The 17,266-nt window shown below is 54.0% G+C and overlaps 3 protein-coding genes across 5 annotated transcripts in view; 1 reads left to right on the forward strand and 2 right to left on the reverse strand.

The window, feature by feature from the left end:
* The window catches only part of DCTN1 (dynactin subunit 1), a 54,932-nt gene extending 47,199 nt beyond the window's left edge, over positions 1 to 7,733 (reverse strand). For 2 of the 3 annotated variants that reach the window (XM_072927850.1, XM_041715585.2), the window contains exon 1: positions 7,651 to 7,733. The gene's annotated coding sequence lies outside the window, so the exon portion shown is untranslated. Of the gene's footprint in view, positions 1 to 3,765; positions 4,095 to 7,650 lie in introns of those variants that run through there. The other variant, XM_041715586.2, reaches the window with a different exon arrangement.
* LOC115494850 (uncharacterized) lies at positions 3,665 to 13,663 on the forward strand. Its single transcript, XM_041715588.2, has 5 exons — positions 3,665 to 3,864; positions 5,894 to 6,013; positions 11,603 to 11,755; positions 11,844 to 12,010; positions 12,364 to 13,663. The coding sequence occupies exons 3-5, from the start codon at positions 11,605 to 11,607 to the stop codon at positions 13,627 to 13,629; spliced, it is 1,584 nt and encodes a 527-aa protein (XP_041571522.2). The 5' UTR covers positions 3,665 to 3,864; positions 5,894 to 6,013; positions 11,603 to 11,604; the 3' UTR covers positions 13,630 to 13,663.
* LOC115494811 (retinol dehydrogenase 12-like) lies at positions 13,621 to 17,044 on the reverse strand. Its single transcript, XM_072927799.1, has 7 exons — positions 16,894 to 17,044; positions 16,158 to 16,529; positions 14,796 to 15,035; positions 14,629 to 14,718; positions 14,369 to 14,557; positions 14,041 to 14,147; positions 13,621 to 13,954 (listed from the first exon to the last, which is right to left on the reverse strand). Exons 1-7 carry the CDS (start codon positions 17,042 to 17,044, stop codon positions 13,766 to 13,768), a joined length of 1,338 nt encoding a protein of 445 aa, XP_072783900.1. The 3' UTR covers positions 13,621 to 13,765.
* Positions 17,045 to 17,266: the final 222 nt, after the last annotated feature.

The following is a 17,266-nucleotide window of genomic DNA, read 5'->3' on the forward strand; positions in this document are numbered from 1 at the left end:
TCATGGAATGGGTTGGAAGTGACCTCAAAGCCCATCCAGTGCCACCCCTGCCATGGCAGGGACACCTCCCACTGTTCCAGGTGGAGCCAGCCCCAATGTCCAGCCTGGCCTTGGACATTCCCAGGGATCCAGGGATTCTCTGGGAATTCCATTCCAGGCAGGAAATCCCAGCCCAAGCTCCCCTTTCCCAGTGGGAGCCATTCCCTGGCTCCTGTCCCTCTGTCCCTTGTCCCCAGTCCCTCTCCAACTCTCCTGGAGCCCCTTCAGGGACTCCGAGCATTCCCTGGAATTTTCCCTTCTCCAGGGGAACATTCCCAGAGCAAAAGAGTTCCAGAATCATTTGGGTTCGGGTTGGAGGAACCTTAAATCCCATCCCATCTCATCAACCCCATTCCAGTTCAGGGACACCTCCCACCATCCCAGGTGGATCCAACCCCAAAGTCCAGCCTGACCTTGGACATTCCCAGGGATCCAGGGATTCTCTGGGAATTCCATTCCAGGCAGGAAATCCCAGCCCAAGCTCCCCTTTCCCAGTGGGAGCCATTCCCTGGCTCCTGTCCCTCTGTCCCTTGTCCCCAGTCCCTCTCCAGCTCTCCTGGAGCTCCTCCAGGGACTCTGAGCATTCCCTGGAATTTTCCCTTCTCCAGGGGAACATTCCCAGCTCTCCCAGCCTGTCTCCAGAGGGGCTTCAGAATCCTGGAATGGGACCTTAAATCCCATCCCATTCCCACCCCATCCATGGACAGGGACAATTCCCACTATCCCAGGTGGATCCAACCAGCTTTGGACATTCCCAGGGGCAGCCACAGCAAATCTGGGAATTCCATTCAGCCAGGAATTCCTTGCCAAGATCCCAGCCCAATCTCCCCTTTCCCACTGGGAGCCATTCCCTGTGTCCTGTCCCTCTGTCCCTTGTCCCCAGTCCCTCTGCAGTGCCAAACTGGGGACACCCCCCACCCAAACCGAGGTCACCCAGCCGGGGGGACACGGTGTCACCCATGGGATCTCCCAGCAATTCCCATGGAATTTCAGAGTGCTTCAGGCTGAAAACCCCTCCCAGACCATCCAGTCCAACCACTCCCCCTGCAGTGCCAAGGATGTCCCCAAGTGCCACATCCACGGGGCTGGAGGAGGGCTGGAATTCCACCAAAGGAATTTTCCCAACATCCAACCCGAACCCGATTGGGGTTTTTTTGGAGGGAATGAGATTTTGATGGACTGGGGGTTTTGGGGTTTTTTTTTGGTTTTTTGGGTTTTTTTTGAGGGAATGAATTTTTTCTGAGGGATTTGGTTTGGGTTGTTTTTTTTTTTTTTTTTTTTTTTTGGAGGGATTGGGGTTTTTTTTGGAGGGAATGAGATTTGGATGGACTGGGGGATTTTTTTTGGTTTTTTTTTTTGAGGGAATGCATTTTTTTGGAGAGATTGGGTTTTTTGGAGGGTTTGGAGTTTTGAGGGATCAGGGTTTTTTTTTGGAGGGATTGAGCTTTTGATGGATTGGGGTTTTTGGGAGGGATTGGGGTTTTTTTTAGAGGGAATGAGATTTGGATGGGCTGGGTTGTTCTTTATTTTTTTGAGGAAATGCATTTTTTTGGAGGGATTTGGGTTCTTTTGGAGGGATTGGAGTTTTGAGGGATTGGGGTTTTTTTGGAGGGAATGAGATTTTGATGGACTCAGTTTTTGGGAGGAATGGGGATTTTTTTTGGAGGGAATGAGATTTTGATGGACTGGGGTTTTTGGGAGGGATTGGGGTTTTTCTTTAGAGGGAATGAGATTTTGATGGACTGTTTGGTTTTGGTTTTTTTTTTTTGAGGGAATGCATTTTTTTGGAGGGATTGAGTTTTTTGGAGGGTTTGGAGTTTTGAGAGATTGGGGTTTTTGGAGGGAATGAGATTTTGATGGACTGGGCTGTTCTTTTTTTTTTTGAGGAAATGCATTTTTTTGGAGTGATTTGGGATCTTTTGGAGGGATTGGAGTTTTGAGGCATTGGGGTTTTTTGGAGGGAATGAGATTTTGATGGACCGGGTTTTGTTTTTTTTTTTTTTTTTGTTAGTTTTTTTTTTTGAGGAAATGCATTTTTTTGGAGGGATTTGGGTTCTTTTGGAGGGATTGGAGTTTTGAGTGATTGGGTTTTTTTTTGGAGGGAATGAGATTTTGATGGACTGGAGTTGTTTTTTTGTGAGGGAATGCATTTTTTTTTGGAGGGTTTGGGTTTTTTTTTTTTTGGAGGGCTTGGAGTTTTGAGGGGTTGGGGTTTTTTTGGAGGGAATGAGATTTTGATGGACTGGGTTTTTGGGAGGGACTCGGGGTTTGTTTTTGGTTTTTTTTTTTTTTTGGAGGGAATGAGGTTTTAATGGATTGGGTTTTTTTGTAGAGGGAATGCATTTTTTTGGGAGGGTTTGGGGTTTTTTTGGATGGATTGGGGGTTTTTTTGGAGGGACTGGGGTTTTTGGGAGGGACTGGTGTTGTTTTGGAGGGATTGAGATTTTAATGGATTGGGTTTTTTTGTAGAGGGAATGCATTTTTTTGGAGGGAATGTTTTGTGGTTTTTTTTTGAGGGATTGGAGTTTTGAGGGATTGGGGTTTTTTTTGGAGGGAATGAGATTTTGATGGACTGGGGTTTTTGGGAGGGACTCGGGGTTTTTTTTTTGGTTTTTTTTTTGGACGGAATGAGATTTTAATGGATTGGGTTTTTTTGTAGAGGGAATGCATTTTTTTGGAGGGATTGGGGTGGTTTTTTTTTGGAGGGATTGGAGTTTTGAAGGATTTGGGGTTTTTTTGGAGGGACTGGAGTTTTGATGGACTGGGGTTTTTTGGGAGGGACTGGGGTTTTTTTTGGAGGGAATGAGATTTTGATGGACTGTTTGTTTTTGGTTTTGGTTTTTTTTTGGAGGGATTGGGTTTTTTGGAGGGATTGGAGTTTTGAGGGATTGGGGTTTTTTTTGGAGGGAATGAGATTTTGATAGACTGGGGTTTTTGGGAGGGACTGGGGTTTTTTTAGAGGGAATAAGATTTTGATGGACTTGTGTTTTTTTGAGGAAATGCATTTTTTTTGGAGGGATTTGGGTTCTTTTGGAGGGATTGGTGTTTTGAGGGATTGGGGTTTTTGGAGGGAATGAGATTTTGATGGACTGGAGGGTTTTTTTGGTTTTTTTTTGAGGGAATGCATTTTTTTTTGTAGAGTTAGGAGTTCTTTTTGAAGGATTGGGTTTTTTTGGGGTTTTTTTGGAGGGATTGGAGTTTTGATGGACTGGGGTTTTTTCTTTTAGGGAATGCATTTTTTTTGAGGGATTGGGGTTTTTTTTTGGAGGGATTGGAGTTTTGAGGGATTGGGGTTTTTTTTGGAGGGAATGAAATTTGGATGGACTGGGGTTTTTGGGAGGGATTGGGGTTTTTGGGAGGGATTGGGGTTTTTGGGAGGGATTGGGGTTTTTTTGGAGGGAATGAGATTTTGATGGACTGGGATTTTTGGGAGGGATTGGGGTTTTTTTTTGAAGGGAATGAGATTTTGATGGACTGTGGTTTGATGGCACAATTTAAGGCCATCCCTTCTCACCCTATCCCTTCTCCCTGGCGGTTCCACCCTCCCGTGGAGAACCACGAGGTCTGTCCCGGTGGGATTTCGCTCTTTTCCCCTCGGGATTTCATTCCAGGTGCGGCGCTAGGACCCGGCGCTGGAGCCTGCGCCCTGCTCGGCAGCACCGCGGCACCGCAGCCCCCGCAGCCGCCTCCCTCCTTCCCTCCCTCCCTCCTTCCTTCCCTGCCGACCCTTCGGGATCATCCCGCCGCATTCCCGGTCCTTTCCGCCCTGGGATCGCCGCTCCGGAGCCGCAGCAAGTCCCGGACACGCCGAGGATGCAGCGGGAGGTGAGTGAAGGATTCCCGGGAAAAGCTGATTTTTGGGAGAGATAGAAGAGCTCAGGACTTTGCAGAAATCTCTGGATTTCTGAACTCTCCCAAAGGTTCTCTGAGTAATTCCCGGATTTTAACTTTATTCCATCATTCTTTATGGAATTCCCATAAAGAATTGGTGGATGAGGGCATGGAGCAGGGGGGAATATCCAGGCTGGAAATCATTCCATCATCCATAAACTCCGACCCATCAAAACCCCAATGCATAAAAAAAACCCCCAATGATCAAAAAAACCCCAATGATCAAAAAAACCCCAATGATCAAAAAAATCCAGTGATCAAAAAAACCCCAATGATCAAAAAACTCCCGGTCCATCAACACCTGATTCCCTCCCAAAAACCCCAGTCCATCAAAATCTCATTTCCTCCAAAAAAACCCCAATCACTCAAAACCCCAATCCCTCAAAAAAAATCTAATCCCTCCCAAAAACCCCATTCACTCCAAAAAAACCCAATCCCTCCAAAAAAACCCAATCCCTCAAAAAAAATCTAATCCCTTCCAAAAACCCCATTCAGTCCAAAAAAACCCAATCCCTCCAAAAAAAATGCATTCCATCAAAAAATAACCCAGTCCATCAAAATCTCATTCCCTCCCAAAAGACCCAATCCATCAAAACTCCAATCCCTCAAAAAAAAAAAACAAAAAAAACCCCCAAATAACAATCCATTCCTTACAAAAAAAACCCCAATCCATGAAAATCTCATTCCCTCCAAAAAAACCCCAATCCCTCAAAACCCCAATCACTCCAAAAAAACTCAATCCCTCAAAAAACCCCACAAACATTCCCTCAAAAAAATGCCATTCAGTCAAAAAAACTCCATTCCCTACAAAAAAAATAACTCCACTCCCTAAAAAAAAACCCCAATCCATCAAAATCTCATTCCTTCAAAAAAACCCAATCCATTAAAACCCCGATCCCTCCAAAAAAACCCAATTCCTCTATAAAAAAACCCCATTCCCTCAAAAAAAAACCCAATCCCGCCAAAAAAAAACCCCAATCGTTCAAAAAAAATTTTTTTAAATTCCTTCAAAAAAGAAAATCCAAATCCCTCTAGAAAAAAAACCCAATTCCTTAAAAAAACCCTCAGTTCCTCAAAAAAAAAAACATAATCTCTTAAAAAAAAACCCCAATCCTTCCAAAAAACTCAATCCCTCCAAAAAAAATTTTTAAAAATCCCTCCAAAAAAAAACCCCAATCCCTCCAGAAAAAAAAAAACAATCCCTCCAAAAAACCCCAATCCCTCAAAAAAATCCCAATCCATCAAAATCTTATTCCCTCAAAAAAACCCCAATCCCTACAAAAAAAACCAATCCCTCAAAAATTTTTTTTTAAATCCCTCAAAAAAAACCCAAATTCTCAAAAAAACCCCCAATCCCTCAAAAAAAAAAAAAAAAAACCCAATTCCTCCCCCAAAAAAACCCAAATTCCTTCAAAAATAAACCCCAATTCCTCAAAAAAAAAACCCAATTCCTTAAAAAAAAAACTCCAATTCCTTCAAAAAAAACCAAACCCCAATCTCTCCAAAAAAACCTCAATTCCTTCAAAAAAAATCCAACACAATCCCTCAAAAAAACAAAAAACAACAACAAAAAATAACCCAATTGAGCAGTTCCCACATCCCTGCCAGCCTCACCACCCCTCCCTCGTTTTTCATTCCTTAGGAATTTTCCTCTGGAAAACTCAGGAATGGCTGTGAAAATCCACCCAAAATTTGAATTCAGCACTTTTTGGGTGGGATTTGAGCCTCTGGAGAATCAGAACCGGCCTGGGATAACCTCAGCATCCAAAGCTCCCTGAAATCTATTTTAAAATCTTCATTTTCCCCTTTAAATATATCAAAATCATTGAATCCTTGTGTTTATTCCCAAAGTTTGGGAATGGAGGGAGAAAGGAAAGAAATTCCGAGGTCACGAACAGGCAGCAGAGGAGGCAGAAATTGCAGAAATTCACAATTTAAACGCGGATTTTGGAAAAATCAACAGGAAAACCCAAAAATTCTGCAGTGGAACAGCCCTGGAAGGTCCCTCCTGATGGAAATTTGGGAATTCTGGAATTCCCTGAGCAGTTTGGAGTCAGTGATGGCAGCAACACACCTCACACAGGTAAACTCTGCCTGCATTTCATATCTTAATTAATCATTCATTAATCATTCATTAATTATTCATGTCATGCTAATGAGGGCGGGTCAATTCCCAGCGGGAAAATCCCGATATTTCCTAGAGTCAGGAGTAGGAATATCCATTCCTGCCAGTCTTAATGAGCTCTCCCTAATTAGCCAGGGTATTAATTACCTCCCCTCCACCACCAGGGCTGAGGTATTCCCACCCTGTCTCCATCAAAACTTCCCAAAATCCCAAAATCCCGAGGGCAAAGCACCGCCCTCATCCCATCACTGACCCCACACAGACCCCAAACAACCCTAAATCCCCCCAAAACCCTGAAATGCCCCTAAAACCCCCAAAATCCTCCCCAAACATCCCTAAATACCCCCAAAACACCCCTACAAACCCTCCCACAACCCCAAAAAATCCTCAAACATCCCCTAAATGCCCCCTAAACATCCCCAAACTGCCCTAAATCCCCCCCAAACGCCCCTAAATACCCCACACACAACCCTAAGTGCCCCTCAAACAGCCTAAATGTCCCCCAAAATATCCCTAAATCCCTGCTAAACACCCCACAGACACTCCCACAACCCCAAAATCTCCTCAAATACCTCTAAATGCATTCAAACACCCCTAAATACTCCCAAACACCCCTAAATATCCCTAAATGCCCCCCAAAACAGCCCTACAAACCCTCCCACAACCCCACAATGCCCTCAAATATCACTAAATGCATTCAAAAAACCCTAAATGCCCTCCAAAAAACCCTAAATACCCTCCAAACATCCCTAAATAGCCCCAAAATATCCCTAAATCCCCGCTAAACACCTCTACAGACCCTCCCTCAACCCCAAAATATCCTCAAACATCCCCTATATGCCCCCAAAACAGCACAGAATGCCCTCCAAAATCCCTAAATACTCCCCAAATTCCCCTAAATACCCCCAAAACATCCCTACAAACCCTCCCACAACCCCAAAATCTCCTCAAATACCTCTAAATGCATTCAAACACCCCTAAATTCCCTCCAAAAACCCCTAAATAACCCCTAAACATCCCTAAATGCCTTCAAACAGCCCTAAATATCCCCAATATATCCCTAAATACCCCCCAAACAGCCCTAAATGCCCCCAAAACACCCCTAAATACCCCCAAAGAAACCCTAAATACCCCCAAACATCCCCCAAAATCCCTAAATACCCCCAAAGAAACCCTAAATATCCCCAAATACCCCCCAAAATCCCTAAATACCCCCCAAAAAATCCTAAATACCCCCCCAAACACCCCCCAAAATCCCTAAATACCACTAAAAAAAAACTAAATACCCCCCAACATCCCCCAAAATCCCTAAATACCCCCAAAAAATCCTAAATACCCCCTCAAACGCCTCACACACCCCTAAATCTCCTCGAACCCCCTAAAAACCCCCTCACACATCCCCTTAAAAACCCCCTCAGAACCCCCCCCCACCCCAAATCCCCTCACGGATTCCCTCACAAACCACTCACACCCTCACAAACCCCCATCGCCGCAACTCCCCCTCTCTCCCCCGCCTCAAATCCACCTCTCCCCCCATCCCAAACATCTCAAACACCCTCCGGGATCCCCCGGTCCCCTCAGGCCTCTCCCGGTACCTCAGGCCCGGCCGCTCCCGGTACCGTCGATCCCGCCCGGTAACGAAGCCCCCAAGGCGGGCTGCCCCGCGCCGTGCCTGACGCCCAGCGCGGCCGTACGGCCGCGCTGGGCGTCAGGCACGGCGCGGGGCAGCCCGCATGGGGAGAGTAAGGGCGGAAGGGTCTTCACGTGCGCTGTCGCGCATGCGCAGTGAGCGAAGTGAAGCCAGCGAAAGGGCGGGGCGAGTTATGGCGGGGCCAGGCTCGGGGAGGAGGATGAGGAGGAAAAGGAGAAGAAGGAGGAAGCAAAGCGACGGGACGGGATCAATCGGGACGGTGAGCTCGCCCACAGTAAGGGGGTGGTGGCAGGAGGTGTTGCCGTGGGAATATTTGGGGGGTTTCGGTTGGGGGATGGGGTTTTTGGGGGTTTGGGTAGAGGAGGGATGGGGGAGAGAGAGGAGGGTTCGGAGGAAGAATTTGGGCTGATCCCCCGTGATCCGGTCCCATCCCCGTGTCCCATCCCAGTGTCCCATCACTGTGTCTTATTCCTGGTGTCCTATTCCAAAGTCTCATCCCGGTGTTCCTTCTTAATGTCCCATCCTGATGTCCCTTCTTGATGTCCCATCCCATTATCCCATCCCAGTGTCCTATCCCTGTCCCATCCCCGTGTCCCATCCCAATGTCCCATCCTAATGTCCCAATATCTCATTCCCCTGTCCTATCCCGGTGTCCCACCCCGTGTCCCATCCCCGTTTCCCATCCCATTGTCTTATCCCATTGTCTTATCCCATTGTCCCATTCCAGTGTCCCACCCCCGTGTCCCATTTCAATGTCCCATTCCATATCCCATCCCAATGTCCCATCCCCTTTTCCCATCCCATTGTCCCATCCCTGTGTCCCATCCTCAATGTCCCATCCCGGTGTCCCATTCCCATTGTCCCATCCCCGTGTCCCATCCTATTGTCCCATCCCCAATGTCCCATCCCCATTTCCCATCCCATTTTCTTATCCCATTATCCCATCCCAATGTCCCATCCCAATGTCCCATTCCCCTGTCCCATCCCATGTCCCACCCCAGTGTCCCGCAGGGCAGGCCATGCCTGGGTGACGGTGGCAGTGGCAGAGGTGACAGTGGCACAGGTGACAGTGGCACAGGTGACAGTGTCAGAGGTGACAGTGGCACAGGTGACAGTGGCACAGGGCCCTGCCCCGGTGACTCACCGTGTCCCGGAGCTCTCTCGTTCCCTCCGCTCTGTGCCTGAGCTGCTTCCCACAGGGATTTCCCAATTCCCGGGGGTCTCCTCCCATCCCAGGGGGTCCTTTTCCAGTACCTGAGGCTCTTTTCCCATTTCCCAAGATTCTTTTACCATTTCCCAGGCTTTTGTCCCCATTTCCCAGGCTTTTGTCCCCATTCCCTGTTTAGTGTTTTTTTTCCCCATTTCCATGAGTTTTTTCCCCATTTCCTGAGTTTTTTCCCCATTTCCCAGGGTCTTTTCCCATTTTCCCGGGGATTTTCCCCATTTCCCGGGGTTTTCCCCATTTCCCGGGGTTCTTTTCCCATTTCTCAGGTTTTTTCCCCATTTCCCATTTTTTTTCCCCATTTCCTGGGGTTTTTCCCCATTTCCTAGGGTTCTTCACCCATTTCTCAGGTTTTTTCCCATTTCCCAGTGTTCTTTCCTCATTTCACATTTTTTCCCACTTTTCAGAGTATTTTCTCCATTTCCCAGGGTTCTTTCCCCATTTCCCAGGGTCTTTTCCCATTTTCCCATTTTCTTCCCCATTTCCCAGTGTCTTTCCCCATTTCCCGGGGTTCTCCCCATTTCCTGGGGTTCTTTTACCATTTTCCAGGTTTTTCCCCCCATTTTCCACAGTTCTTTCCCCATTTCCTGGGGCCCTTCTCCATTTCTCTGAGTTTTTTCCCCATTTCCCGGAGCCCTTTCCCATTTCCCTGAGTTTTTTCCCCATTTTCCAGGGTCTTTTCCCCATTTCCCGGGGTTTTCCCCATTTCCCGGGGTTCTTTTCCCATTTCTCAGGTTCTTTCCCCATTTCCCATTTTTTTCCCCCATTTCCCGGGGTTTTTCCCCATTTCCCAGGGTTCTTCACCCATTTCTCAGGTCTTTTCCCATTTCCCAGTGCTCTTTCCTCATTTCCCATTTTTTTCCCCCACTTTTCAGAGTATTTTCCCCATTTCCCAGGACTTTTCCCCATTTTCCCAGGGTCTTTTCCCATTTTCCCATTTTTTTCCCCATTTCCCATTTTTTCCCCATTTCCCATTTTTTCCCCATTTCCCAGAGTTCTTTCCCCATTTCTCAGGGCTTTTCCCCATTTTCCCAGGATCTTTTCCCATTTTCCCAGGATTTTTCCCCATTTCCTGGAGTTTTTTGCCATTTCTCAGTTTTTTTTCCCCATTTCCTGGAGTTTTTTGCCATTTCTCAGTGGTTTTTTCCCCATTTCCCAAGGTTCTTTCCACATTTCCTGGGTATTTTTCCCCATTTCTCAGGGTTCTTTCCCCATTTCCAACAGTCCTTTCCCCGTTTCCCAAGGTTTTTCCCCAATTTCCTGGGTTTTTTCCCCATTTTCCCAGGTTCTTTTCCCCATTTTCCCAGGGTTCCTTCCCCATTTCCCATTTTTTTCCCCATTTCCCGGATTTTTTTTCCCCATTTCCCACGGTTCTTTCCCCATTTCCCAGGATTTTTCCCCATTTCTCAGTTTTTTTTCCCTCATTTTCCCCGTGTTTTTTCCCCATTTCCGGGGGCTGAGCCTCGGTACCTGTTTCCAGTTTATTCCCGGGATAATTCCCGGGTTTATTCCCACCGGGAACGGAGTGGAACCGGAACCGGGCGGTTTCCGAGGCAGTTTGGGGCAAGTGACCCCAAAATGAGGTCGGGCTGTGAGGGGTGGCAGTGCCTCGTCCTGTCCCTGAGTGTCCCAGGGATGTCCTGGTGGAACAGTGCCCATGGTGACTGTCCCTGACTGTCCCTGGGATGTCCTGGTGGCACAGAACCCATGGTGGCTGTCCCTGTCCCTGTCCTAGGGATGTCCTGGTTGCACAGTGCCCATGGTGACTGTCCCTGGGATGTTCTGGTGGCACAGTGCCCATGGTGGCTGTCCCTGGGATGTCCTGGTGGCACACGCTGGCTGTCCCTGACTGTCCTGTCCCTGTGCCAGGGATGTCCTGGTGGCACAGTGCCCACGCTGGCTGTCCCTAAGTGTCCCTGGGACATCCTGGTGGCACACGGTGGCTGTCCCTGAGTGTCCCTGTCCCAGGGATGCCCCGGGAGGAGGCAATGCCCACGATGGCTGTCCCTGTCCCTGGGATGTCCTGGTGGCACAGTGCCCACAGTGACTGTCCCTGTCCCTGTCCTGGTGGCACACGGTGGCTGTCCCTGAGTGTCCCTGTCCGTGAGTGTCCCAGGGATGTCCTGGTGGCACAGAGCCCATGGTGACTGTCCCTGAGTGTCCCTGGGATGTCCTGGTGGCCCACGGTGGCTGTCCCTGAGTGTCCCAGGGCTGTCCCTGAGTGTCCCTGTCCCTGTCCCTGGGATGTCCTGGTGGCACAGTGCCCATGGTGGCTGTCCCTAGGATGTCCTGGTGGCACAGTGCCCATGGTGGCTGTCCCTGACTGTCCCAGGGATGTCCCGGTGGCACACACTGGCTGTCCCTGACTGTCCCTGTCCCTGTCCCAGGGATGTCCTGGTGGCACAGTGCCCATGGTGATTGTCCCTGAGTGTCCCTGTCCCTGTCCCAGGGATGTCCTGGTGGCACAGAGCCCATGGTGACTGTCCCAGGGATATCCTGGTGGCACACGCCGGCTGTCCCTGACTGTCCTGTCCCTGTCCCTGTCCCTGTGCAGGGATGCCCCGGCGGCCGGCAGTGCCCACGGTGGCTGTCCCTGCGATGTCCTGGTGGCACAGTGCTCACGGTGGCTGTCCCTGACTGTCCTGTCCCTGTCCCTGTCCCTGTCCCTGTGCAGGGATGCCCCGGCGGCCAGCAGTGCCCACGCTGACCGCGCTGTGCCTGCAGAACCTGGCCCAGCACATGCAGAGCCTCTGGGCCAAGGACTACAGTGACAACTACCTGGACGAGTACGAGTTCCGCTTCCTCGTGGGGCCCTTCAACGACCTGGGTGAGCTCTGGGGGGCAGCTCAGACCACGGGACCCCATTGGGGGGACACAGGGGGGTCCCTCTGTGCTGACCCCCAGTTTCCCCCCAGCCTGCGGGCTGGTGCAGGAGCTGCTGCAGCTGCTGGGGAGGAGCCGGCGGCTGTCGCGGGCAGCGCTGCATCTGCTGCTGCTGCCACACCTGCAGCAGCTCAGCCTGCAGCCCTGCCCCGCCCTGGCCAACAACGCCCTGGGGCACCTCATCGTGCTGCGCTGCCAGGTGGGCACAGGGCATGGGGGGTGGGAGAGTGGGGCAGGGGGTGACAGCACTCTGAGGGAGCAGGGCAGTGGGGCAGGGGGAGTTGGGCTGGTGGGACCACCCTTTAAGGAGATGGGAGCCCATCCTTTGTGGGGCTGGGGATGCCAACCTTCCATAGGGCAGGGGGGATAGAGCTTGGGGTGGGTGCTCACCACCCATGGGGCAGGGGATGCCCACCATCAGTGGGTCAGCTGTGGGTACCACCATCCGTGGGCCGAGGGGCTGGCACGGGGGGAGCAGACAGGGCCTGCCCACCCTCTATGGGGCAGGGGGTGAGGGTGGCACCAGCGAGAGGTCTCCCCGTGCTCCTGCAGGGCCTGAGCGTGCTGGAGCTGAGCGGCTGCGGGCGGCTCTCCCCGGCCGTGCTGGTGGACCTGGCCGAGGGTCTGCCCCGCCTGAGCCGCCTGGGGCTGGCCCACACCCAGACCAACATCCAGGTGCTGTCAGCCGTGGGCTCCTGCTGCCACCGCCTGCGGGAGCTCGACGTGTCCGGCTGCAAGAAGGTGACACCGCGCGCTCTGCGCCACCTGGGCTACGACCCCGTGGAACGGCGCCCCGGCTGTCCTGCGCTCCGTGTCCTGCTGGCCCGTGAGCTGGAGGGGGACGCGGTGACAGCCGTGGCCTTCCTGCTGCTGGCCCTGCCACGCCTGGAGGTGCTGGCACACGGCGCCGTGCCCGACGCGCTGCGGCTGCTGCGCTCGGGGCGGTTGGGTGGCACCGAGGACTCAGAGGGTTTCCCCTCGCTGGAGGAGCTGGCACGGAGCCGGGGGGATTCAGCAGAGGAAACCCCGCTGATGTTGGCACTGAGGCAGCTGGAGGAGGTGGAGGAGGACGCCCTGAGCGCTGTCCACGCTGTGTGTCCCCAAGCTGAGGAGCTCAGCATGTGGCTGGGGGACAATCCCAACCCCTCGGCGCTCCGGGAGCTGCCGGGATGGAAGTGCCTGTCCCGCCTGACACTGGGCTGCTCCGGGCGGCACGGCCGGGCGCTGGCAGAGCTGCTGCCCCTGGCACAAGGTCTGGGCAGCCGCCTGCGTGCCCTGACCCTGCATGGCTTCATCTGCCAGGACCCGCTGTCACTGCCCGCCCTTCTCACCAGCTGCTCCAGCCTGCAGAGCTTCAGCGCCGAGCTGGAAGTGCCACCAGACCCCCATGACGAGCCCCCCGAGGAGGAGCCGCCACGCTGGGCCACCGACCTACTGCCACGGGGGATGCCCCGTCTCCAGAGCTTCTCGCTGAGCCTGACCAGCCCCGTGCCAGCCGCTCACAGGCCGGTGCTCAGCTCCACGCTGGCATCGCTGCTGTGCCAAGCCCCACGGCTGCAGAGCCTGCGCCTGCTGGCCGTGCCCTTCCCGCTGGACTCGGTGCTGGAGCCGGCGCTGGCGGGGCTGCAGGAGCTGCAGGAGCTGGTGCTGGCCCAGAGCCGCGTGTCCCCTGGCACCGTGTGGCAGCTGCTGGGCTCCGACGGGCCCCTGCAACGCCTGGACCTGTCCCGCTGCCCCGACATCCACCGGCGCGACTACGACGGGTTCCTGCAGGCCGTGAGGAAGCAGCGCCTGGAGCTGGACATCACCTGGGAGTAGCAATGGGGTTTTTAATAAAATCATCACCGTCACACCTGCCCGGCGCTGTGCCATCCCCTCGGCGGCACGGGGCGGGTACGGGTGGCAGCGTGGTGTCCCCGTCGCCGCCCTGAGGGGTGACATCCCAGTGGGTGGCTCAGTTCTGCTCCGTGAGCCCCGTCAGGCGTTCTGATGCCTCCCAGAGTTTCCGTGCCAGCGCGGCGTCGCGGGCGGCCAACGAGGGCAGTGCCAACCGGCAGCTGCTGTCGAAGTATTTCCCGGTGATGCCCGCGGCTTCCTCCGAGACGGCGCAGAAAATGCTGCTGGCAGCGCCCTGCTCGGCCGACTGCGGGGAAACGGGGTTGAGGAGGGGTCTGGCACCCCCCACCCACCCCGCTGCCCCCCAGGATGGGCAGGACCCACCCTGCTCACCTTCATGAAGGGGCGGAGGAGGGCGAAGAGCGCCCGCATGGCCCAGCCGAAGTGGCGCATGATGCTGGTGCTCACTACGCCGGGGCTCACTGCGTTGGCTGTCACCCCTGCCAGGCCACACCGTCACCCCTGGGTCCCCAAATCCCTCGGGGAGCAGCAGGAGCAGCCCCCAGCCTGACCTCAGCCCAGCGAGTCTCTAACCCATCTCAGACCCCCCAGCTCTGCCAGCAGCCCCCGAAATCTGTCACAGGAGCGCAGGGAATTGGGACAGGGGATGTCCCCAAGGTGCCACATGGCACGGGTGAGCCTGGCACGGCCCAGCACCCACCTGTGCCCTGCAGGCGCCGTGCCAGCTCGGCGGTGAAGAGCACGTTCATCAGCTTTGTGCTGTTGTAGGCGGCGGCGTGCCCGCCTGGGCACCGCTGCCCCGTCAGGTACCCGCTGTCGGCCGTGCCCGCGCTGTGCCGGAACGACGACACGTTGACCACTCGAGCGGGCGCCGAGGCCTTCAGGAGGTCTGTGCCAAGCAGGGGGTGAGCAGGAGGAGCCCCCCAGAGCTCCCCTAAAACCCCCAACCCCTACACTCACCCAGGAGCAGATTGGTGAGCAGGAACGGCCCTAAGTAGTTGGTGGCGAAGGTTTGCTCCAATCCCTCCGACGTGATGGCAAAGGGCAGCCCTGAAATGAAGGTGGGCAGTGCCATGGGGCGTGGGCACACGGTGCTGGACCCCCGTGGGGGTTTGCCTGGCACATACCGGTGACGCCGGCGTTGTTCACCAACACGTCCAGGCGTGGCTCCTCACGCAGCACGGCGCCGGCGAAGGCGCGCACCGAGGCCAAGGAGCCGGTGTCCAGCAGCCTCAGCAGCACCGCCCGGTTCCCGGTGACCGCCCGGATCTCCTCCACGGCCTCCTGGCCCCGCTCCCGGCTCCGGCACGCCAGGATGGTGCGGGCGTTGCGGCGTGCCAGGTCCATGGCCACGCACTTACCGATGCCTGTGGGACACGAAGGGTGAGGGGATGATCCCAACCGGGTCCCTCTGGTGAGGAGGTGTGGGAACCCAGAGCTTCCCTCTGGCTGCCCTGGGACCCTGGCAGGGGTCAGGAACCCCCCTGGACAGAGCCCCCAGAGACACTGGCTGTGATCTCTGTCCATGGAAAAGAGTTTTCAATCTTACAGGATGAATCACAAGCTTTGAGTGTTTGATAAGAATAATAATTAAGTGTGCCACGGGTGCAGAAGTAAAATTTTAGGATTCTAGATTAGGGGTTCAGAGGGGACAAGATGGAGGAAATTGGGTGTGCCTTGTCCTTTTTCTCCTTCTTCATGCCCTCCATGTTTCACTGTGGTGTTGGCATTTTTCTGTTGGTTTAGGCTGGGGACACACTGTCCAACGTAGGTGACAGATATTGGCACGTTATTGTAAATCCAGCACAGGTAGTTTGTGGTATTTAATGTTTGTAACATCCCACTGAGGGCAGAGCCCCACACGCTGCCCTGCAGGACAGAGCTGCGGCAGGGCAGCAGAACATGTTAGAGATAAACAGAATAAACAACCTTGAAACCAGCACAGACCAATTATGGCTTCTTCTTTGGCAACGGGGCAGAGAGACAGAGACTTTCTACAATCTCAGAATCATCAATCCCACAGATTCCGACAAGGAGGGGTCCTTTGGGGTCTGTGCCCCAGGGTTTGGGAAGCCCCTGCCACACCCAAAACCACCCAGCGGGGAAAAATGGGCACAGGGGAGGGGATGGAACCCAACATTTGTGGGCTCACTCTGTCCCTGGGCATATGTGGACATCCCAATGCCAGCCTGGGGGTCTCAACATCCCCAACCAAACGCTTGGAAGTGGTGCCATCCCTGAGATGATCAGTGATGCCATCCCTGGTGTGACACAGCGGCTGTGGTGGCCTTGTGTGACAGTCACTAACAGGGCTGAGACAGCCTCGGGAGGTGAGCAGGGAGCACCAGGAGCTCTGTGGGTGCCCAGGGACCGGCCACCCGCTTCTTCTGCAGCCCCAAAGCAGGGACTGGAGGCTGGCAAAGGGACACCCATGTCCCCCGTGGGCCACCCCTCACCCACGCACGTCCCCACCACCCCTCCCTGCTCACCGCTGTTGGCTCCGGTGACAATCACTGTCTTGCCCGTCAGGTCCGTGGGACATTTTTGGGGCTCCCAGGGGTTTCTGCGGGTGGCCCAGAGCAGCAGGAGCAGGAGAAGGAGCAGCAGGAGCCACCACGGGGGGCTCGGAGCCCCCAACAGCTCCATGGCCGGGCGCGGGGTGGGGCTGGGGACAGAGGTCACAGCAGGACCTTTGCCCGGCTGGCAGCACGGCACGGCACGGCACGGCACGGGTCCCTGTGCCCCGTGAGCCGCTGGGGACAGCAGCAGGGTGGCTGGAGCAGGCAGGAGGGCGAGCCACCCCACTGTCCCCAGTGTCACCGTGTCAGGAGTGACAGTTAATTTACTGACGTTGATAAAATCTGCCAGTCTGGACCCAAAAATATATTTTCCACCCCAATGTTCCTCTGTGGTTTTTTGAGTAGCACGGGAGGAATCGCACCGGTGCAAAAAAGCCACCCCAATGAATCATCTTCCGCTAATTAGGAACTGAAAGCCACCCCAATGAATCATCTTCCGCTAATTAGGAACTGATAGCCACCCCAATAAATCATCTTCTGCTAATTAGGAACCCAAATCTACGCCTGAGGCCTCACCCGGTGCTGCAAATGAGCTTAGAGCTACTCCTGCTATCGCACCTCATGCTAATGAGCTGAAACCACGCCCACTCATCAGCTGTTAATTAGGGTCTCTATAAATCCAACTCGGGGGCCGTGAGTGTCACACCGCTGTCCTCGGTGCCACCTCCGTGTCCCCGGTGTCGCTCCGGGGCCGCTCGCCGGGGCAGCACCGGACTCCCCGCGACCCCCGGGCGGTCACAGGAGGGGCGATGTCCCCCGAAGTCCCCTTCGGGCAGTGCGGGGACACTCCGGGGCATGTCCCTGTGGGAGCAAGGACCTTCAGGAGTGGCCCAGTGAGTGGGGACAATCCCAGCGAGGGACCCCGAGCTGCGCCCGGAGCTCCCGGGAGGGCAGAGGAGGCTCCGGGCAGCCTTTACCCGTCCCGTTCCCGTTCCCCAGGACAGGAGCTCACGGGGAGAAACCGCGTTTCACTTCGTCACCTCCCTCTTCTTCCTCATTTGGGGACAAAGGGGATGCGG

This window comes from Taeniopygia guttata, chromosome 4 (genome assembly GCF_048771995.1).
Source record: "Taeniopygia guttata chromosome 4, bTaeGut7.mat, whole genome shotgun sequence".
NCBI lineage: Eukaryota > Metazoa > Chordata > Aves > Passeriformes > Estrildidae > Taeniopygia > Taeniopygia guttata.